Source organism: Engraulis encrasicolus, chromosome 15 (genome assembly GCF_034702125.1).
Source record: "Engraulis encrasicolus isolate BLACKSEA-1 chromosome 15, IST_EnEncr_1.0, whole genome shotgun sequence".
NCBI lineage: Eukaryota > Metazoa > Chordata > Actinopteri > Clupeiformes > Engraulidae > Engraulis > Engraulis encrasicolus.
The window spans coordinates 2,523,068-2,547,661 of NC_085871.1; the positions used below are offsets into that span (position 1 = coordinate 2,523,068).

General features: G+C 41.4%; 1 protein-coding gene across 4 annotated transcripts in view; it reads left to right on the forward strand.

Annotated features, from left to right (window-relative positions):
* The window catches only part of dmd (dystrophin), a 233,406-nt gene that overhangs the window by 179,274 nt on the left and 29,538 nt on the right, over positions 1-24,594 (forward strand). For all 4 annotated transcript variants that reach the window (XM_063216797.1, XM_063216798.1, XM_063216800.1 and 1 more), the window contains 11 exons: positions 1,255-1,316; positions 2,300-2,374; positions 6,407-6,608; positions 14,727-14,812; positions 19,104-19,261; positions 19,381-19,547; positions 20,140-20,251; positions 20,415-20,551; positions 20,874-20,912; positions 21,720-21,785; positions 22,893-22,958. In XM_063216797.1, the coding sequence (XP_063072867.1) occupies positions 1,255-1,316; positions 2,300-2,374; positions 6,407-6,608; positions 14,727-14,812; positions 19,104-19,261; positions 19,381-19,547; positions 20,140-20,251; positions 20,415-20,551; positions 20,874-20,912; positions 21,720-21,785; positions 22,893-22,958 (1,170 nt within the window). The remainder of the gene's footprint in view (positions 1-1,254; positions 1,317-2,299; positions 2,375-6,406; positions 6,609-14,726; positions 14,813-19,103; positions 19,262-19,380; positions 19,548-20,139; positions 20,252-20,414; positions 20,552-20,873; positions 20,913-21,719; positions 21,786-22,892; positions 22,959-24,594) is intronic.

Consider the following 24,594-nt stretch of genomic DNA (forward strand, 5'->3'; position numbering starts at 1 on the left):
CTGCCGCAGCGCAAATGTTTTGGTTTTCAGGGGTGGCAACAGAATCAAGCGACTTCTAAGGAGGGAAGCCTATTAATGAACTGTCAACTATTGTACCATTGAATGAAGCACGGGACTTGAGTTGTTTTTTGTAAATAGCGTGTAAATATGTTGGTGTATGTAAATTATGTAGATTTTCACCTTGTAATATTTGGACTAACTTTAAAGAAATGACTGTAATTGAATATGGGATTTTACTGATGGTGGTTTTTTTACATAATGTTGTCCACAGTGGATGGGATTGCTCTGTTTTTCTATTGTAGATAGTTCTATGCATTATATGTTGCATTTGAAAAAATATGACTTTAAGAGAAGGCCATGTGACACAATGTTATTTAAGCCACACCTGACAGAGCTCGGGTAATACCTGAGCGAGCCTTGTGACGCACTGAGACGAAACGCGTGGTTCGCTCTAACTAAACAAGCATAAAGTCAAGACAGTGTGCGGTAGACTTCTTTCTTTTGAAGCGAAAAAGAGCAGTGACTTTACGCTTGTTTATTTAGAAAGTTTGAGGGAAGATATTTTTCTTGCACGTACACTACAAGTGAGCTGTTACCCCCCAACTTGTAACTTTTTGCCATCAAATCTGACGGCTCCGGGTAGCATGCACGCGCTAGCTGCATTCTGCCCTGTTGACTTTGCATTGAAGTGACATCACTCAATCGGATCATTTTTGTTGTAATTTTTAATAAATCAATGTGCAAGTGTCGAGGGTGGCAACAGCCAAAATATTGACTAATGGGTTGTCAGGTGGCTAAAATAAAGTTGCCACTCGTTACCACGAACGAACTGGGCCCAGTGCCCATAAAGCAAACTGAGCTTCCTTGGCGGAGGTTTGCACTCTGAGTGCATTTCTAGTTTTTCTCTGTGTTTGTATTGCCTAGCTCAACAGTATAGCCATATTAAATGAATATAATGAATGAACGAATGAATATGAAATTGACCAGAATGCAAAACGGCAATTTAATCCCGTTCAGTAATCACTTGTGTCTTGATGCTAATGGTGCCATTTACTTCCAGTGATGATGCTAAGCTATGCTAAGAATTCTGTTGATACCAATAAATCTAAGTACTGAACACACTGAGAAATTATATGGATAATACTAGGAAACACTGCAAATTTGTGAAAATGAAAAAAAGGTGGATTGTTCCTTTTAATGTTCATTTGTTCAACATCTAAAAACTAAAATAACCTTTTCTTTTTTCCCCCTCAGCCATCAGACTCAAACAACAAGCTGGGATCATCCTCAGATGACCGAACTGTACCAGTCCTTGGGTTAGCATGAGCAATATCGGTCTCTAAACAAACACACAAAAAACTGTCAATCTCTCGATTAATTCTTGCACTGAGTGTGTAATGTATTTCTTTGATGTTATTAATACTTCACACACATGTAATGAATACTTTTATATTTGCAAGTGCAATAATCCCTTTTATATTGTGCTTCACCTGTAAAAAGTTAATATGTGAGGATTTTATAATGACGTACAAAGTCACCTGTTTCATGTCTATGTTTTTTTATAATTTTCTGATGGTAGAGCAGGGAGCATTTCCTTACGAATCAAGTTTTACCACGCAGACACTTCAAAACGATACAAACATGCAGTATTTTGGCTGAAGTTGTCTTTTTTAGCCTGGTACATCATTGCTTTAAATTGGGTTTAGCAGACACTTAAAACCAAATTACTTAGACATGTTCCCAGATCAAGATTGAAACTTAACCAACGGTCACCGGTCAAATATTGTTTTATTTGAGTGGTGACTGGTAATATGTTAACTCACATGCCACTGTGATGGGTGAGGAATTTCACCTCAACTCAGGTTTTAAGATGTTGGAATGTCTTAAATTACTATGCCCTTGATCCAGAATATAGTATGTCATAGCATAACATAATATTATGACGTTATATGGTATCACAATGTTTGGAATGGCTGAATATTAATTGACTGGTAAAAAACAATGAGTGACTGGTACATTTAAGAATCTACCCATCGTGACTGGAAACAACTGAATTTCCATCCTTGTCCCAGATACTACCTCTGCATCTGCTATGTAGAGTAGAAAAAAACCCTAAAAATCCAGACCCATAATAATTCCAAAGGGATGATTTGTCTGAAGCCAGCCTGCAAGGCCAATCAGGCTTGGGAAAGGTGTCCAATTTCATAAGTTTGACAACAGTATGATGTAGGAAGTGCTGTACTTTCCTCATCTGAAATATTGTAATATCTCTCTTTCTGTCTCTCTCTTTGTCTCTTAGCGGACCTGAACAATGTACGCTTCTCTGCCTATAGAACAGCCATGAAGCTGAGGCGCCTGCAGAAAGCCCTCTGCTGTGAGTACTTGGTTTTAATTTTTTTATCAGAACGCATATAACCAAGGGCCTGTTCACATGAAGAAGATGATGGGAAAGTGTAAAGCATTTTTACAAGTGTAATTATCAAGCACGCAATTACGCACACAATGATGGAAATCGACCTCCAGACTGGAAATCTTAAAAACGCTTCAACCTGTTGACCTCATGTGAACAGTTGAAAAGTTGTTTTTGGCCCATACAGGTGTTATGACAGGGAGAGGCTAATGGATGAGATGGACGGTACACTATCCTTCACGCACCTCATTACTCAGGGGCAAAAGGTCTGGTTTTCTGGGGCCCCCCCAGACCTGTGGGTGAGAGAGAGGGTGGCAGGGGGCAGAGGGGATTTATTTAGTGGACATTGAATTCAATGAACATTTTCAGATCACCAAACAAATGTAAACAATAAACAAGGATGACCAAGCAAGCATAAACTGTAGTTTCTTAGTGATCATTTCATTTGTTAAGGAAATAATGCCATAAAACCTGCATGAGCCTGTGTGATAAAGTAATTGCCCTCTGAACCGTATGACTTGTTGTACCATGTCCAGCAGCATCAATTTTAGTCAAGTGTTAATAAGAACTGACAAGCTGTGGATGAGTTTTTGGCAAACTCTTCTAATTGTTTTAAAATCAGCTACAGTGGCTGGATCCCGTCAAGTCAAGTCGGTTTTATTGTCAAATTTTTTTACATACGCTGGTCATACAAAGAATTGTTGCTTTTTTCCCCATGCAGACAAACATAGACTCTAGACAATTAGACATCAGTATACATACATTACACCTAGAGTACCTACACAATACCCATACAGACATATAAAGTGCAAGACTGGGCAACAGCAGACATACATAGAACATACAGTTTATTAAAGAGAGGTAGTGTTGTGCATTCCAGTTATGTCCTTATGTCCAGTATGTAGCATTTTGAATAATAAGTATAGCTATGGTTGGCAGGGAAAATATCACACTATTAATAATTAAATCACAATATTAATAATTTAATGAATTGAACTTAAGTAGCCAAAATAAACCAAAAATAGGCTTAAAATCCCAGCTGAATAATGTTCTTCTTCACAGTATTTATGTATTATGCTTTCTATAGTACTTGAATGGTTTTAGGAATACACAAACCTCATCAAGTTGTGGAACTGGGTGCACAGAATTAATAGTGTGGCACGTCCCATATCAGGGGAGGCTTGGCTGGAATTTAGTGGTAGGCTATGTTGGGGTAGCCTCGTGAGCCATCCTACGTACTTCCACCAAAGGATTGGCTCAACTACTGTAGTCTGGCCGTGCTTCTCTGTGGAGTGCCTGGAGCAGTAGAATTTTGATCGCAACGCCCCCCCAGAAAACAGCCAATAATCGAATACGCCCCCCACGTGGGGGCGAAAGGGGGAGGACGCTCGTGACAATGACGTACACATCTGCGCCAGAGCCATTGGTCTGCGCTATGTTGTTGTTGAGTAAGTGAGCCAGCGATTGGGTGAGAGGTGTCCAATAATTTCAAACCATAACTGAGTGCAAACTTCCTGCTTCCTACAATCGGTTCAGAGCAAACAAATGGCAGACCATAAATACGAAATGAAATGGTAGTATTATGGGATGGTCAGGACCAGGCTAATGCCAACATGGCCTTGTCATGGTAAAGTTTGGGAACTCCTGGCCTATAGCCTAATGTGATTGTATCTAATTTTATCTAATCTATTTTTTTTATACCCATCCTATCTAATCCTTTAACTATTCCCGCCTTGACACCTCCCCCCTTTCAAAACCCACCCCAAAACTTCTAGAAGACACACGAGGGAGTGGGGAACAACATTCACGCGCACAGATACACACACATTCACACACATTCACCATTCACACATACGGATAGACAGAGAGGGAATCATATGGGGAAACACACACACAGTCCACTCCAGGGGGCTCGGCGCTGCAATACATTTCACCTAGAGTACCTATACAATACCTATACAGACATATAAAGTGCAAGACTGGGCAACAGCAGACATACATACAGACCCAGCCATTTAAATTTCCTCTGTTTCCCTGACTGTCCCTTCACAGTCCCTTGGCAGATCCCCGGCAGGGAATTCGCTGGGGGTGCGGCCACCTTAATTGTTATTTAAATTTAGTCTACGCCCCGCAGGAAAGTTGTCAAACTTGCATTTCATGTCTTTTTTGGCCACGGGGAGGCGCAGTGAATTACCGGGCGCCATGGGGCAGTTTGGGGACGGATGCAACACTTAACCTGTCCTTGTACAGATATTTCAGAGACTATTAGAAAGGCAAACTAAATATATTTTCTGCATTGAAATCTGCAGTGTTGGAACTTCCACATGTTGCAACCGTCCCCACTTCCCCCCATGGCGCCCGGAAATATGTAATTGTCCTAGCTGTTTTAAACAATAAATGTAATGGCAGATGTGGAAAGTATTTTGCTTAATAGCAAAGCCGACTTTCATCCACAGGTGTCAAACACAATTCCTTTATGGCAAATACCCACTGTTGCATCAAACGTACAGGTGACAGTCGTGAGCTCCGACAGATGCTATTTGACAATATATAACGGCCTACTTCGGCTATAGGATGCAATAGCCTATCACGCACGTGGAGGTGCATGCATCTGTTAGTGCGTTTCAATTTTACATCTTGTGTGGGGTCACGAGTCCCGACGACTAAACGTCCTGAGGTTTAACACAGACTGAGGCGCACAGACTTTGAATTCGCAAAGCAAAGCTGCGAAGGACAAGACCAACAGGCGATTGATTAAGGCTACAGTTTTCAATCATTCGTTTCCGTCAGAGACATATCCGAAAATTACTAAAATGAAAACGATTAGGACATATGAATGGGCAAGGATCATACATTTAACGGGCATGTTATGGTCAATGCCGTCTCAACTTGTATCTACTGTATAGGCTACTGACGTCTTGTTGCGATTACATTGTTTTAAGATTCGAAACGTCTGCTATTGAAACTCAATACTTTTTTTCTTGTATATGGATATTTTTTTCGTTTGGTAAAATTAAGGACAGTGCATTGAACCAAACATTAGGCTACATTTAAAGCATTGGACGGCTATCCTCGTCTTTCAGTTTCTGGCCATATTTCTTTCACGCGAGGCACACACACTTCGGTTCTATTTGATTTGGGGAAGGACATCGCAACAAGTACAGAGCGATAGAGGGGGAAGGGTTTTATTTTTTACCAGTAGAGCTCTAAGCGAACGGGCAAGAATTTGCATTCATGGCTGTGGTTTTGGATAGCCCCTCTCCTCCCCCATCGTGTGTTAAGTGGTCAAATGCAACCACTTGAGACACACACCCACACACGCATGCACTGTCTGCTTTTAGCCTATCGCTTTTGACAATGAAGCTGATAGACTAGGCTATGGTTTCCAACGATTTCGTTTAGGTAGTCCATAGCCCCTGACGCAGACATGTTAAAAGCAGGATAGAATCTACCAAACCGATGTGGGCAAAACAACTTCTTTACCTCTTTACCTACATGAACCTTAGCCTATATTATATTTGGGCCAATACATTCACACAAACATGCTTATTACATAGGACTACAGTTTCCAAGACTTCAGTCCAGTTATTTCCATATGCAACCTTGTGTGCACTTCCTATGCATGTTGAAACATGGACATGAACCTAAGAGCCACGTGCATTATTTATGCTAAACGAACAAGATGGCGTCAATTATCCCTTACTTTTTTTAACATAGGTCTACAGTAGGCCTCTTTCCCTCCACACAAGTTGGGCTTTCCTATGTATATCATGCCCTGCGAATTTGGTAATGATATATCTTGTTGTTGAGGATTTACTGCTTGTTGCAATGTTCTAAGAAACTGAAGCCACTTTGCCATATCTATGACGTCATTTTGTGACGTAATTTTTCATATTTTTTGTTATATCCATTAGCAGAAACCTCATGCCTAGCCTAGTTTTTCTGAAGTAGACAAGTTTGCTTTCCAATGTACAAGGCTGTGTTTTTGTTTTTCAGTGGATCTGCTAGGGATGTCCACAGCAGTGGAAGCATTTGAGCAACAAGGACTGAGGCAGAACGAGCAGCTTGTGGACGTGGTTCAGCTGGTCTCCTGCCTTACCAACATCTACTCACGCCTGGAGAAACAGCACAGCACCTTGGTCAACGTACCCCTCTGTGTGGACATGTGTCTTAATTGGCTGCTCAACGTCTATGACATGTATGTATATTCAAACATAACTTTTTAAGTGTGTATGTGTGTGTATGTATGTATATATATATATATATATATATACAGTATATACACACACACAGTGAGTCCAATAAGTATTTGAGCCTTTGCTGATTTTGCCAGTTTGCAAATGTATTTGTTTATTTGTATTCTAACATGGAGACACAGAATATCACAAATAAATTCCAGAAAATAACTTTAAAGAATATATTTTAATTGATTTGTGTTTAATTTAGGCCAATAAGTATTTGACCCCGCTAGCCAAAGAAGACAAAGAACTTTGTGGCAAAGCCCAAGTTGTCTAGCACAGAGGTCAGATGCTTCTTTTAGTTGATGACAATATTTGGGCATATATTACAAACGATTTTGCCCACTTTTCGGTGCAGATTATCTCTAAAACATTAATAGTTTGGGGCTGTAGCTTGGCAAATGGGAGGCTCAGTTCCCTACATAGAATTACTATAGGGTTTTGTTTGGAGACCGTCTAGGCCGCTTCATGACTTGAGTATGCTTCTTCTTGAGCCACTCCTTAGTTGCTTTGACTGTATGTTGCATATTATTGTCATGTTGGGAGATCCAAAAATGGCCCACCTTCAGTTTAGTGGTGGGGGAAAGAACATTGACACTCAGGATTGCACGTTACATGTCTCCCTTCATCCATTCGTTGATGATGTGAAGATCCCCTGTATTGATCCCCAGGGGGAAATTCAGGTGTCAAGTAGCTACATAAATACACACACACACACACACACACACACACACACACACACACACACACACACACACACACACACACACACACACACACACACACACACACACACACGCCAAGAGGTTTCCCGATCTGGGCCAGCTCTGGCATCTCAGGCAGTCCAATCCCCAATAATGATGTCCTTCTTGGTGTTCTTCTGTATACTGTTAAACAGTTGAATGGCCCATGGGACACAGGACCTCCTTAGCCTGTCTGTCCTGCAAGTGAGAGCACGGAGTCTGTGGCTGAACAGACTCAGCTGGTTACTGAAGGTGGTGTGAAGGGGGTGTAGCTGATTATCCATAATACAGTCCAGTCTGTTCAGGGCTCTGCTCGCAGCTGTTGAGGTGAGTCTCCAGCTCCATGCCCACCACTGACCCTGCCTTCCTCACCAGTCTGTCAAGGCATCCCGCGTCTCTCTTCCTAATGCTTCCACCCCTTCAAGTCACAGCATAGAAGAGCCCGCTGGCCATGACAGACTGGTAGAACATAAGCAGAAGTTGGCTGGAGACATTAAAGGACCTCAACCTTCTGAGGAAATAGAGCCTGCTTTGGGCTTTCCTCTAAAGTGCATCCAAATTTGTGGACCAGTCCAGTTTATTGTCGAGGTGCACTCCTAAGTGCTTGTAAGTACAGACAGTCTCCACATTCTCTCCCCCAATAGAAACAGGCACCAAGGGCAGGGTGGAGTGCCTGAAATCAATCACCATTTCCTTGGTTTTGGTGGTATTCAGGTGCAGCTGATTGTTTTGGCACCATCCTACGAAGTCGTCCACCAGTCCCCTATACTCCTCTTCCTGGCCATCTCTTATACACCCCACAATTGCAGTGTCATCTGAGAACTTCTGCATGTGGCCCAGAATTGTAGCTGAAGTCAGTTGTATACAGGGTGAACAGGACTGGGGAGAGCACCGTTCCTTGTGGCGCTCCTGTGCTGCTAATCACTGTCTCAGATGTAATGTCACCCATCCTTACGAATTGGCGCCGCTCTGTGAGGTTATCAGTGATCCAGGTTACCAGGCCAGGCTGCACTCCAATCTGCACCAATTTATCTTTCAGCAGCAGTGGTATGGTGTTGAATGCGAAGTCAAAAAACATGATTCTCACAGCACAGCCACCCTTATCCAAGTGAGCGTGTACTCTGTGAAGAAGATACAGGATAGCATCCTCCACTCCCACGTTCTCTTGGTAGGCGAACTGCAGAGGATCCAGTGCGTGGCGTACCTGGGGCTTGAGAAAGTTGCGCAGCAGCACTCGTTCAAAAGTTTTCATTAGGTGTGAGGTGAGGGCAACCGGTCTGTAATCAAGTTCTTTGGGGTGGGTTTTTTTTAACCAGGCATGAAGTTTTCCTCAAGATAGGGACCTTGCCTTCTTGTAGACTCTTAAAAAGGTGATGAAGAGGCTCAGCTAATTCCTCAGCACATGTCTTTTGCAGTCTTGCACAGATGCCATCAGGACCGACCGCCTTGGACTAAAGGGGGGGGGTATGTAAAATACTGTGCTTGCACCATTGCTTGTTTCTTCATCTTCATGCACAATAGCCTAGGCTAGGCTATATGTCAGTGTTTTTTCCAACACTGGGGTATGGGGGCACCTGGAATTCCAATGGGCTCCCCTGAAATGTCTAGGTGTGAAATAAAAAAATACCAATAAATATCACTAATTTACAATCCATAGCTATTGTAGTCTTATACTGTCCGAAATATCCACTGTTTTTTTTTATAGCCAGCAAGTTTGCTCAGTCATGGTTTTGGTTGTGAAAAAAATGGGGTCCCCAAAAGTTCAGGATAAAATGGTCCCAGTGCAAAACGTGTTGGGAACCTGCTATATGCCATAAATCACAGTTACCATTACTATTACTAGGCCTATTATTATTATTATTATTATTATTATTATTATTATTATTATTATTATTATAACTTCGTGATTAAAAGCATGTAAATCACATGCTTACTGAACTAGATTGACTAAATCTTAAACATAGCCTACTACACGTTAAGGCCTAGAAAAAATAATGTTTTGGTTCCGGTTGCCGACCGACCCTATCATTTTTTGTGCGACCCAAACATTTTTTTTTGAGTTTTTGGAATCCTCAAAAAAATATCGATGTTGTGTGGACGGTTGTTCATATAGACAAGACACAACACGTTTCTTCATTCCCATAACTCGCCATCTCTCACTTTCTACCTGCCTGCAAGTTACTGAATTTGCATCGCATGACTATCCACATAGGAGCAACACACACGCGCGCGCCATAAGGGCCGCCGGCTTGATATTAAATGTCACTACAGAGTTGCGCACCTACTCGGTTACGTTATATGCTAATTATTATGCTACAACATGCTAATTGGTAGTCGTTGTAGCTCGTAAGTTTTAAACAACTTGCCTCATAGCGTTCTTGCAGACTAATAGCCTACGATGTAGGATAGTTTGGGAACCTGGCGAAAATGCCTGTCAAATAATAGCTTAATAGCCTTACCTCACCCGACACTGACACAGCCTGACCACCCGCCTCGAAATGCAACACACAGACAACATGAGTATCCACGATTTTTGAATGTATTGATATTGTCTCGTCGTGTTAGAAAAGGGCTTCCATTCAGTCGCGCTGCATGTTCGACGAGATGCATAACTCGTCATAGCAATACTAACGTAGCACTGTAACAATACCTTGTAAAATAAGTTAATATGAGAGAAGGGAAATGCTTTGCCCAAGTTTTCTTCATTCTTTAATTTACCACAAGGCTTGGTTAACCAAGAAGTCCGTTGGCCTGCGCCTATTATTTTCTCGCTCTCTCTCTCTCTGCTTGTCCCTCCACCATTGCACAGGAGCAGGGCGCCTGTCACTGTCTCACTCTCCGCACCTCCTCCAAATAATGAAATAGAAATGAACGATGATGTCGCCACAAATAGGCATACAACTGTTCGATGAAGACCTAGGACTACTACAGTTTCCTACAATAATGCTTTAATGGCAATGACGATGTTGCCCCTCAATCACCCTTCATTAAAACATTCATATCGCCTAGGTGTCTACATCCTCGCGTAAAACAAAAAGTGAGTAAATAGAATGTTTGCAAGCCAGAACCTTCATCTGAAAATATGGTCTACAACGGATGATGGAAAGGAATCAAAAAAAGTAAACGGGACATAGGCCTACAGGAGTTAAAATAGCAGTGTCAGGCAACTGACAGCTGGACAAGTTTTGCAGAAACGGTAGGCTATTACGCATCATATCCTCATTTCGGTGACGGTCAGTAGGCCTATAATTGGCTCATTAATGTTTATTATATTTAATTGTAACTTTAGCTGTAGGCCTCACTCCACTATCGTCCTTGGCATTGTTCAAACAACGTTTATGACGAAATCTGGCGCATGTGGGGGTTGGGGGTGTCAGACATTAAAAAAAAAATTGGAAAAAAAAAATTGAAAAAAAATAAATAAAATCCGACCGACCCATGACCAAATCTGACAACCAACCGGAACCAAACTTAATTTTCTTAGGCCTAATCCAACAGGCTTTATTATAGCCTAGTTTTTTTTTCCTCAAACGCATGGGTTGGAACGGTGTGAAATGAAACTGGGAGCAGCAAAATTATCTCACTGTGTTGGCTGCTCTTTTTGATAGCCTACTAGACCAGAGCTACTGGACCAACTAGACTTTAAATTTGCGCGCACTGCACACTACTTGTGAATGCTCCTCGAACTATATTTTGACTTGATTACTTTGATTGCGATTGCATTTTTTTTTGCTAAGTCATTGTGAAGACAGCGGTTTGGGAAACGCCAAAACAGCTCTAACAACGACGTCTTTTAAATCACATGAGCTAGCAAACCGAGTGGCTATTTCACTATCGGATTCAAGAGGTTTCCTGTCAGCAATGCAAACTCCCGCATTTGAACGTTTTGAACAGCAGTCCATTTCGAAAAGCTGTAAGAAGTTTTGGCACAGAACATCCGACTGGGAGATGAGGCATGCGCGCCTTGTAACTGTCGCCACCAGGGATTTGTGCGAAGCGATTCTGTTTTTTTTCTGAGCTACGGGAGCAGAGATGGCTCAATCTTAGCCAACACGGAATTCAAGCAACATTTACCGTCTTTTTTGAAGAGCGTTCCCAATGGAGTTTGATGCTGTCTATCAGATAGGCTGTGGAAAAAATGAGCAGCTCTCACAATCATGCACTCGAACTCAGGAGCAAATGCGAATGAAAGGGTTGAAATGCATACTCGTATAGGTGCGCCCGTTTTATTTTTCTTTCTCGCACAGTCAAAAATTTAGGCTTAATGTACAGCCCTGTGTGGCAGGGGTGGGTGGCGGGTAAGTTGTTTCAAGTCACAGAAATGAGGAGCAGGGAAGGGGGATAGAGGTAGTGGGAAATTGTGAGCCTGCTGTGTCCATTGGTGGAGGTACTGCTGCAGTGTTGATGATGGGAGTGGTGACCATAGGTAGAGGAGGGTGTGGGGATGAAGTGTCCCTGTTCGTGAAGCAGGGTGAAGTAGTAATGGGAGTGAGGGGTTGTGAGTGGAGGAGATGGTAGCCTGCTGAAGAGTGGTTGTCAAGTGTGGGCTGGGGGGGGTGTAGGGGCTATAGAGGTGACAAGAGAAATGCTTCTCTCTGTGTCAGAGTTTCCAAACCGGTTGTAAAAATGGTTTAAATCATTGCACATTGACAGATCGCCTTCTGCCATACCTTGCTTCTTTCCACACCCAGTGATTTTTTTTAATCCCCTGCCATGCCTCTTTAGCATTGTCCTCTATTTTCATTTCCACCTTCTTCCCATATGCCACCTTGGCCTCCTTCAGTCTGCTTTTGAGTTCTCGCTGTACACTCCTCAGCTCTGTCAAGTTGCCTTCCTTAAAAAGCTTCTTTTTCTTATTGAGGAGTTGCTTGACATCTCTGGTTACACAGGGTTTGTTGTTGGGGTAGCAGCGAATAGTCTTTGTTGGTACAACAATGTCCATGCTGAAGTTTATGTAGTCAGTAGTACATGCTGTGGCCTCCTCCAGGTCATCACTGCCCTGCAGTAGACTCCAGTCAGTGGTTTCGAAGCAGTCCCTTAGTGCCTCCTCAGTTTCTGGTGTCCATTCTCTGAAAGTGTGTGTGGTAACTGGCAGCCTTTGTACTTTTGGGATGTACAGAGGCTGTAGATGGATCAAATTGTGGTCAGAGAAACTCAGTGGAGGAAGCGGGGTGGCACTATATGCATCCTTCACGTTTGCATACAGGAGGTCAATGGTTTTGTTTTTCCTTGTTGCACAATCAACAAACTGATGAAAGTTGGTGAGGGTGGAGTTGAGGGTGACGTGGTTAAAACCCCCAGTGATGGCGAAGAAAGCCTCTGTATGCTGTGTTTGTAGCCTCGCAACAGTTGTGTGAATGACATCACAGGCAGTATCCGGGGCCGCTCTCGGAGGGACATAGACGCAGATTATTATACAGTGTGAAAATTCTCTTGGAGTGTAGTAAGGACGTAAGCTGACGGCCAGTAGCTCCACATCTTTACTACACATTGTTTCCTTCACCGTTACATGTCCGGGATGACAAAACTTGTTATTGATATACATGATCAGTCCACCTCCTTTCTTTTTCCCTGAAAGTGCATTGTTTCTGTCCAGTCTAACTACGCTGAAGCCCGGTATGTCCACATTAGAAGTAGGAGTGAGACTAGTTAGCCATGTTTCCGTGAAGCAAATTAGACTATTAGCTTCTCTACACAGCTTTTGGTTTCTTACAGCGAATTCACGTTTCCCATAATAATTGCAGGGACAGAGGGCTTATATCTCCATTTCTTCTCCCGTCCCTTGGCCTTGACTGTGACCCCTGCTCTGCATCCTCGAAAGCTGAAAACTTCTTTTGGAATGTAGACTTCTCCATATCCATATCCATATGAAATAAATAACTTCTTGTCCACGTTAAAGAATAAAAAACTAATCAATAATAACATACAGGAAAACAACAACTAGACTCTAAGCTAAGAACTGAAAAATAAGTAATAAAAAACAACACGGAAGACGAGTAGAATAGACATAAAACTTGGAGCTACTAAACTTGCTGCCATTCTCGCTGGCGCATACGTCATAATGCAGGATGGTGAGGAGGGTTTTCTTGGGATCATAGACAGCAGTACTCTTTCTCAAAACACATTGAATTGTGTTAATGCCAAACAGCTTGATTTTGGTTTCATTTGACCACCGCAGCTCCTTATCACATCCTAAACCAGTCTGATGTTTGTTGGCAAACCTCAGGTGGGTCTGCACAGGTTCCTTCTGAAACAGGGTTACCGTGTGTGCACTGCAGGATTTTAATCATATGTGGCATTAAGTGCTGCAAATAGTTTTCTCATTGATTTTGGTCCCAGAAGCTTGGATATCATTGCCCAGTTCATCCCGTACAGGTCTAGGGTGCTTTCATTCTGTTCTCATGATTATCGAATCCCTACAAAAAGTCAAATCTTGTATAGAACCCCAGACAGGCTGATGGATTGTCATTTTGTATTTCTTACATTTCGGAAGAAATGCATCAACAGCTGGGTCCTTAATATCCAGTATCTTTCTTGTGGCTTTGTAGCCCATTTCCTGTTTGTTCAGGTCTAAAGTTTTGTCCCTGATATCCTTCGACCGCTCTTTGGTCTTTACCATGTTGGTAAGGTTGGAGTCTAATTGATTCACTCTTACTATGGACTGATTCTGCTGATTCAATGTGTCTTTTGTGCATCTTAGTATGTACAGGTGTCTTTAATTCAGATGACAAGTTCATAGGAAGTGCCTATCTGGTGCGTGGGACCAGAACTGTTATCAGTTGGCAGGGGATCAAATACTTATTTTGCTCAATGAAATAGAAATGACTTAATCTATATTCTCTTCAGTTTTTTTCTGGATTTTCTTTTTGATATTCCGTCTCTCCATATTAGAACACATATTATCATTCATTTATTGACTGATCAGGTCTTTGTTACTAGGCAAACCAACAAAATCAGCAAGGGATCATCAAATAGTTATTGGACTTACTGTATATATTGGAGCATTTTAAGCTGACAGGAAATGATGTAGAGAGAGATAGATGGGGTAGGTCAGAGCCATGTTTTTCATGTCTTTAAGTGATGCCGCACAATAAGCTCAATTTACACCTCCCCTCAAGTTATATACAAAAAGTTTGTTGGTTTACATGGCATGCCTGACTGTAACACTTTCAGACATCACACACAGACGTTCACACAGGTTTCACACATCACACACAATTATGTGGTGTTGACAGGATTTAAAGTAATGCTGTTTTTATTTCCCAGTGGCATATGTAAAGAGGATTTCGTAAATGTTGTTTTTATTATGATTTTATTTCTGTTTTTATTTCACAGTGGCAGAAGTGGTAAGATTAGGACCCTCTCGTTGAAGACTGGCATCATCTCCCTCTGTAAAGCACATCTGGAGGATAAATATAGATGTAAGTAACCACTGAGGCAGTCAACATGATATAATAGCAATAGCAAAGAAATTTGGTGGGTCTGCCGACCATTACGGATTTTGACATCAAATATGCGAAGAGATGAAAAAATGTGTTTACGGGGCCCTTACAATTTTCTCTGTTGATTTGCAACTGTCTCGGCCTGACCTTCCCACAGCAATGTGTGGCTGAATTTTTTTTTTGACCAATCAGACCGCTACTTCAGACGTGTGTGCTGGCAGTGGTAAACTTTCGAGGTGCTCCAGTCGAAGTATAACGGTGGAAACACACCGAGATATTCGCGTTTGCTTAACGTGTCCGGGAGTATCGCAAGTCCGGGAGGTTCACGGGCTGCCTTGCACACTGTACAGTCAGCGTCCACGTTCTATCCGCAGGCTTTAGCCATTCAATACCTCCGCCAAGGAGGTAATGTTTTTAGTCGCGTTAGTTTGTCCGTTTGTTTGTCTGTCGGCAGCATAACTCAAAAAACGATCATCGGATTTGGACGAAACTCTGTGGGTTTCTTGATAATGACCCAAGGAACAAGTGATTGAATTCTGGAGGTGATCCGGATCACGAACCGGAACCAGGACTTTTCAAGAGATTCTTCACTATCTAGACACCCCCTAGTGACCAGAAATTAAATTGCGGGGGCTCCACAAAAACAAGGCAGAAAGACTCTGGGTGTAACATAGTCAAATGTATCAAGCAGATTCCTTGGTGGAGGTCTGCGCTCTCAGAGTGCTTCTAGTTTTCAATGGAACCCGCTCATTGAACGTGGACGTTTGCACAGGAAAATAGACTTTATTTTCAAGGAGCATCACGGACATGTCTGGTCTGCCGCTCGCGGGGCCGGACATGCGCCGCACTTACACCGTGCTCCTGTGTGCAAGGCATGATCTGTTTTCACGTATTCTAACCGTTTCGGTGTGTAAATATCGTGAGAACAGCTGCTGCTGAAACGAAGTGGTCGCGAAACACACAAGTCTTCCCCCCTTTCCCTCTGTTTCGCTTTCCTTTACAAGTGCACTGTCCAGATCACCGTTTCAAAGGTAAATGGGCTTTGAGCAGGGTTTGAGAATTATGGATTGTTTTCTATTAGCGAAGCCCGTCCACTTGTGAAAATAAATAGCCAAATGGCTGCAAGGTCTGTCTTCCTAGCATGGTTACCCAATGTTTCACCTTATTTGACGGCAATATGTTGATGCTTGTTTTGATAAACAAAACAACATTGAATACTTCAGAGTGAGAAAATGTGTTCGACTGATGTTAGGCTGTATAGGGCCCAGCTTTGCTATTTGGCAGATTAGCAGCAAACTAAATTTGGTTTCTCTTTACGTTGGATCATTTAACTGCGATAATAAAGCGATAACTCTGTGTGCCTACCATGTGTGCCCACACAGACTACCATGAAACCTTCATAAAGTCAAAGGTATACTGTCTGTCCCCCAAACACTGGTGCACTAGCCTATAGCCTAATATGTCCACAAAAAAACATGTTTCAACAAACTTCTTTTACAGGTGTGTTGTTGTGTCATGTGTGTTGGTGTGTGAAATGACCCAACGACGATCCGTGATGAAGTATGGTGACAGTATTCAAAGACAATATTCTTGTATCATTCATGTGCCTACTCATGGCGGCAGATGAGGGTAGGCCTGTATGTAGAGGGAGAGTAAAACAAAAAGAAGCATGCATAGTCCTTCCTACCATCGTAATTAGAATAATCACACCTTCTCTAAAATGGCGGGAAGGAGACCACACCCCGAAGTTTGCGACATGCGGAGACGCAAACCGGCTAAAACATCCACGTCTCTGGTTGATTGACAGTTTGAAATTAGGCTTTACGCGAGGTAGACAACAAAATAACACGTGGAAATAATCAACAGCAGTCAACAGTGTTTCGGTTCTCAATATGTAAGGGGTAGATATTGATTTCCAAACACTTACAATGAATTGTTTGATTGACTACAGTAGACATAATGAAGATATTTCTTATATTATATAATATTATTATATTAGGTTTGTGGAGTATGGTGTGCTCTTATCCAGATAGTTTGTTGGCTTCTTGGGTTTGGGTGCTCTTTAGTCCAAGGTATAGTACTTCCAGGATCAAAAAATGAGAATAAATTATCTGACTAAGGCACTCCAAATTAAAATGTCTTTATCTAATAAAGACATTTTAATTTGGAGTGCCTTAGTCAGAGAATTTATTCTCATTATTATATTAGGCCTATAATTTTTTTTTTTAAATATGATGATAAACCTTTTTGTAAACCAGGTCAAGAAAAGGTTCCTACGTGAAACTGGCAAACAAACAGTGCCCAAACCATTTGTTGGGGAAGGAGAGTTTTACATGTCCAGTGCGCTGTGTCCTTCTCGCGCTCACGTGCGCCCTGCTTCTCTCCTGCGCTCAAGTCCTTCGAGGGAATAGCCCTTTTGCCAACTAAATGGACGACTATAAAGTGTTATCGGACACACACGTGCCGGGTGTGTATTCGGATAGTCGTGCGTAATGGCGAAACTCAACCGGGAGATTATTACTGTATGTGATTGATGTGCGCCTGAACTCCCAGCTGTTAAAAAGAAGGGACGTCTGTCAATTGATTCCACGACTGAAGGCACATTCCAATACGCGACTGTATATTGCACAATTATTCACACATCACGTCAAATCACAAATTAGAAGTCTCTTGCAGTTGTTGACCTATGCCAAATTAACGCAGCGCTCCCAGGAAGGGTGCACCAATTCAAACAGGTAGAAGTTGGCTTATAGCCAAAATATACAATGTAAAAACATTTTGTAATTATGTAGGTCACATATTTATGATAATGAGTTGTTGCGCTACAACTGCTGCTCAAGTTGGTGATCATAGTCATCTCAAGTCCAACTTGAAAACGGCGTACACCGTCTGAGAGCAGTCGTAGGATTTCATCTTTCCTGCGCTTACGATGAGATTTGATAAATGCCAACTGGTCGTAGAAAAAGAACGTACGCACGACGTACGTACGATTCTCGTCGTACGCTGCTTTGATAAATGAGGGCCAATGTCTGCAATTATAATTTCAGTGTGAGCCATCAAGGTAATAATATTATTGACCTTGATAACATCTGTATTTATTTATTCACTACAATCTGCGGATGCTTCTCCACACTACAACACAATTTTATTGGGAAAATGGAAGAAACATTGAAATTCGACTAACATTTGTCGCTTGGTATTATATATAGCTAATTATTAGAGATGCAAACGATTAATCGATTAATCGGCTTAAATCGATCAATGCGTTAATCGATAAAAAAAAAACATTTAATCGACAATTCAACTGACAAGAGACCCAGGTGAAATGGGCATGTGAAGAGTGTGTGTGAAGAGGGGTGTGAATAGTGGGAATATTTAAATCACCTTTGGATTGAAGAATTTAAACAGAATTGATTTCAATTGATCTCAATTTTTAATTAAATTTGTTTAGATTTAGTAGTTTTTTTTTCGAGAAACATTGAGAAGTCGATCGATAAGGCTATCAATTAATGATTAATGAATTAATCGATAATTTGCATCCCTACTAATGATATATTATAGATTTCCCTATTATGTACCTTCTTCAGCCAACAGCAGCAAATGCTTTAACTCCACAGTCAATCTCCGCAGGGCTCCAAGTTAAAGTGATACTGTGCCATTTTTACATCTCATATTACACATCCCCTTGAGTTAAATGGTTGAGGTTTACCTTTCTCCTGTTCTTTCAATGGTTCTCAGAGTATGGCAGTGCAAATTTTACCTCCATGCTAGCAATTAATATTGAAGTTAGCTTGGAGGTAAAATTTGTACTGCCATACTCAGAAAACGGAAGTACAGGAGAAAGGTAAATCTCAATCATTTAACTCAAGGGGAGGTGTGATATGAAGTTATTTCCAAAAATGGCACAGTATCACTTTAAGGCCCCCAAGTAACCAAATGTTTTTTTTTTGGCTGGTAAATGGGACAACTTTGACTTTGACTGGTGGTGAGTGTATGTTGGGTCATTGATTGTATATTATGTAATGTACAATTAATGGTTTGGCTAGTAAGATTAGCATATAGCCATATTGGTGATGAATAATGATGAGCAAATTTAGAAGACTGATTTCCCGTAGGGCCTACACCTTGGCATTTTACTGGTCTTCCATGGAAGTTCCATGTTCACCTTTTTTTTCTTTGACGAGTTTGCAGGTCTGATTACTGCACCTAAACATTGTTCTTAGGATTTTTTAAGTACTTTTGCTCATACCAGTTTGTTTCCCCTTTGTAGTTCTCTTCAGACAAGTTGCAAGTGTAACAGGGTTCTGCGATCAGAGGAGATTGGGTCTTTTGCTCCATGATTGTATTCAAATTCCACGGCAACTAGGAGAGGTGGCAGCATTTGGTGGCAGCAATATTGAACCCAGTGTCAGGAGCTGCTTTCAATTTGTGAGTTTATTCTTTCATAAATGCATAGATGTCTACCTGCTTTAACGCAGCTTATCAATAATTCGGTTTATAAGGTCGATCAACTAACAATAAATGAGAATTTCCATCCCTAATTTTAGGCAAACAACAAGCCTGAGTTGGAGGCAGCCGTGTTTCTGGATTGGATGAGACTTGAGCCCCAGTCGATGGTGTGGCTTCCTGTGCTGCACCGCGTAGCTGCGGCTGAGACAGCCAAACATCAAGCAAAGTGCAACATATGCAAGGAGTGCCCCATCATTGGTTTTAGGTAAGATGCACTTTTAAAAGACTCACCAAAACTACATGTTTTGTTTCATATGGAATGTGAAAATACAGCCTTTGTGAGTCCAAAATGCTCTGCGGCCGAATGTCATTTCTCATGTTGCGGCTGTATTTAAAAAAAGATACAAATCAAAAATGTCTAAAAATACTAATCAGTGCTGGACATGCCAACACTATCATCATGGGACAGTCATGAAATGTATGCCTATAGTATAAGCTTAAATACCGTGGTGGCAGTAAGTATTTGATCCCTTGCTGACTTTGCAGCAGTCTCTAATTTAATGGTAGATGTATTCTAACATGGAGACAGAATGCTACAAAGAAATCAAGAAAAACACTGGGGATTAAATCCTTGTTTAAAATGGTGAAAAACTGCACTCACAAGCAGCGTCTCATTATTTATTATACCAACATGTCCAGAAGCAGACACGTTTCGGCCCTTAAGCCATCATCAGTGCGTACGATTGAATACTTTTTGCCACCACTGTATGCAGTATGTCTTTACATTTGACAGTCCTGTTACAATGCATTGATAGTAATATGAGCAATTTGTTCCACATGTTTGTTTGTTTTTTTAGATATCGAAGCTTAAAACACTTCAATTACGACATCTGCCAAAGTTGTTTTTTCTCGGGAAGAGTAGCCAAGGGACACAAAATGCAGTATCCAATGGTTGAGTACTGTACTCCGGTATGTGTTTTGTCTTTCTTGTGTGCGTGCGTGCGTGCGTGTGTGTATTTAAGAAAGAGTAAACACTGATAAGCAAAGCATATAAACATATAAAACGTGCAATATTTTATGTATTTTATATATTTAACATATTTTTACGTTTGTGTTATTGTGATTTTCTTAGACTACATCAGGAGAAGATGTACGAGATTTTGCTAAGGTACTGAAGAACAAGTTCAGGACGAAACGGTACTTTGCCAAGCATCCGAGGATGGGTTACCTCCCTGTACAAACTGTTCTGGAAGGGGATAACATGGAAACGTAAGTCTTATATCTTTGTTTCTTAAAATACCTGTAGGGTAACATGCAATTGTTTGGGTGGTAATAGGTAAAGCAGACACTGTTTTGATTCTTGTGATTCTAGTGAAGATCAGACCATATATTATGACCTTTACATTGAAATGTAACAAATTCTAAAGGGTGACCTAGCTTATTTCTTCCACTGTATGTAGCATACATTGTAAACCACCTTTTTGATACCATTTCAATATCATTTGATGTTCTTTTATGTGTGTGTTCCTATGGACATTGTGTGTGTCAATGTGCATGTCATGCCGTCTTATAAAGAATGTTTGTCTTTTAGGCCCGTAACCCTCATCAACATTTGGCCGGTGGAGCATGCGTAAGTATCTCACATGAACATGCACACTTTGAATCAAAACTCATCTTAAATGCACACACATCCACATCTCACTTCCAAGTCCTCCAGCATTTAAAACTTGTGTTTTGTTTATAATTAAATTCCACTTAAAAAAAACAAGCCTAACACAACATTCATGGCCAACCTTTCATAAATGTTGAATACACAATACTGATGATTTTTTTGATGAGACAATGTGAGATGGTGACACGAGTAAGTGGGAACGAGAGATGGGGTGGATTGGGAAATGACCTTGGGCCAGATTCGACCCTGGGTCCCTGCCGTAAAACTGCATTGCCTCAACCCTTTAAGTCAAAGCCAAGGCCTAGTGTGCTGAATTTTAAGTATTTATTTTTTTGTTTCTCAGACTCTAAAACAATCTAAAATGCGGTGTTTACTCAGCAGTGCTGTTTCACTTTTTTTTCTAAAGCAGGTGCTCTTTGATGTTTAAAATGACAGTGTCAGAGAAAGATGTTGGCTACTGTACTGTGACGGCACCACTGTTTCATGACTGCCCAAAAATGGGTTGTTGACAAACATTTTTCGTCTCCTCTGACGAAATTAACACTTGGCTCAATGCTTGATGATGCATGACTATTTCTTTTTTTTGTTGTTGTTGGAGGGTGCCTTAGCAAGAAACGCTGTGGGAAACACTGAATGTCTCCAAAATGCATTTATAGTATTTCTGAAGTACAGTATAGCATTTGTATATTTATAGTTTTACTGTAGCAATAATAATAAGAGTGATAACAATATGAATTAATATTGTATTGTTAAAATTACCTACAGTCTCACGTCCTCACCTCAACTCTCTCATGATGACACACACTCACGGATTGAGCATTACGCCAGCAGGTGAGCTTCTGACATTCTGAGGATGACAAATGCAGACATGTATTGACTCGTGTGACATTACCAACTTCAGACATGTCTGTTGTCTGGTGTCAGAATTAAGGCACCATCAGCAGATTGAAGTGTGTTGAAAAAGAAGAGTTATGAAACTATGACTTGCCATTGACTGTAATACTGGAAGAATTAAATGACAATTTTAGAAATGAAGGTGGAAAAAAATGGCAAGATTATCTTTGAGAACATATTTTGCGTTTGGCATATTTTCAGAATGTCTATGGGTTACTGCAAATCTTTGAACCCCCCCATGGCTATCTCAGATTTTGCTGAAAAAAAATCCTAGAGGTTCGCACACATTAAAAGCATTTTTTTTAACTACCCTCCTGCTGTTTTGAGCAGAGTTTTCAAGGAAGCCACTTTCAGATGGCTGGATCAGCTGTGTCCCTAAAACAGGGTTTGCTTTTGGTTTATCACAGGGCCTGAATTGGTTCGAAACTTCTAGTCTTCCAAAATATTTGAGGACCTGTGAGAGGTGCGATATAAAAGACAAGAGGTTTGATGTTGAACATGCTGCACGTTTTCACACACATGCTGTGTACTCTGTAGTTTAAAACTGGCCCTTTTTCATGGCGGGTATTTGGTGCATTTGAACAGCAAGTGACACCAACTTTGCCATGTCCTATCCAAAAGATGACCACACCCACTCTGTTTTTAATATATTCCAATTATTGGGATGATGTTTAGAGAACTGCAAGGACTGGTGGTGGTAAACCCCCCGCAAGAAAAAGCTTAGGGGCACTGTTTAGATGACGAAGCTCAGTGAGGTCTGAGAAAAAAGAACCCTATAGTCAGGAAGAAACCTCAGGCAGAGACCAGCGGCCACCTAGGGGAGCGCCCTGCCAGGGCTGGTTGTGAGCAGTAAGGACGCTGCGGCAGCTTGTGAACCTCCTGGAATTGGAGATAGCCATGCAAGGGCATTCAGATATTTGCTGTGGAATGACCACTAAATCTTTTTAAAAAAATACAGGCGCATGCCATTTTTTGGAAAAGCACCTACGAGTTAATACTTATTCAACCTAGTTGCATAACTGTACAAAATTGTGTGTTTTACAGATTAGCTGAAATGGAAACCAGAAATGGCACATATCTGACTGACAGCATTTCCCCCAACGAGAGCATGTGAGCTACCTCCCATTTTACTGTTTGAACTGGTAATCCTGATAATGTGTGCACAGATAGGGATGAGGTGGTGCTAAAGCACCTGCCCCTTTGCCCTACTGGACAAAAAAATGCCCTTTTGGAATGTTCTTTTAAGAAAATATTTGTAGTCACAATATACTGAGGTTCATGTTGACATGATCATCTGCAAATCCTGGACGGTCAAAAGCATGTGACAATAATGGCCAGAAACAATATATAGCCTCTGTAGTAAGGATGGTAAGATTCACCGGTGCGCATCGGAAAATCGATACGACCTGTTGCAATGCAGTTGCATCGATTTGCAAACGTCTGCATCGGTAAAAACCGCAAACAAACGCGAGATGCATCGTATCTAAACTGCCCGTATCGATATGAACCGAACCATATCTCTCATAACTTTAGACTACAGTATTTCTCTGTTCTGTTCTGCGCAGCTCACACTGGCTGGCTCAGATTGAGACTGCTTTTCGTCTCGTGCAAAGAGGCGGGACCAAAGCAAACAGAATGCTTACTTTGAAATCAGAGCGACCAGTGTTGCCAATTGAGCACATTTTGTTGGGGTATACAGCAAGTTTTCGGACTTTTAAATGCGCCGTGCATCACCAACAACAAGAGAAAGCTGGCGATGTTGCTGTTTCTGAGTGACTGCAAATAGTTTGCGAATGAGAGAAAAAAAGCATAACAGTGCTGGAAAACATTACAGAACTAATGCATCCGTGTTCCATACAGTAGAACAAGGTCGACAGGTGGACAACAGATGCGTCCCTCTATGCCAGTTCCAACCTTTTTTCCCCCCCAAACGCCCCAATATGGGCTTGGATTTGGAAAAGAACCATCTAATTTCAAATTTCACATAGATCAAGTAGGCTACATTACAAATTACCAGACATTATTAGTAGGTTATTTATCAACCTTTAGTATCACACCATTTCAGCATCATGTGTGTGTGGGAAAGAATCTAAACATTGCCAAATAATAAATAGCCTAAATAAAACCGTTTGGGTGAATCATGCGCTTATGGGTATACCCTTTGGGTCAATTATGCGCTTAATGTTCAATGCCAGCTTTTCACCGTCAAGGCACAAAGCAGAGAGCTTCAGTGCCAGAGTTTACCAAATTCACACGACTGCAAACCAATTACGAATCAAAAGACGCGTTCTGTCCCGTGCTCTCTCTGAGCGCAAGGGAAAGCACCTGTAGTGGGGTCCACGCGCCCGCCAGCAGAAAACGAATGAACCTCCCTCGCAATATGTCCGAGAACATCAGTAACAGTATTAAAATGGAGGCTTGTACATACTCTAGTCCAGTGGTTCCCAACCTATGGGTCGCCAAAGATCCACAGGGGGTCGCGGAGCCCTCTTGATTTTAAGGGGTTTCATTTTAAATATATATAGCCCATGTTGAATAAAAGACAAAGCATTTAACTAATAAATGCATTGAAGCAACAAATTGTAAGTGCTACATTAAACATTTATTCTATATTTGACCAAAGACGAATTGAGGAATATAATAGGCCTAACTAAAATTAGTTTTCGCAGGAAACAGAGGGCATCTTGTGACTTATGCGGGTGCTCGCGCGGTTGGGTCACCAAAGCGTACAATAGTCAAAACATGG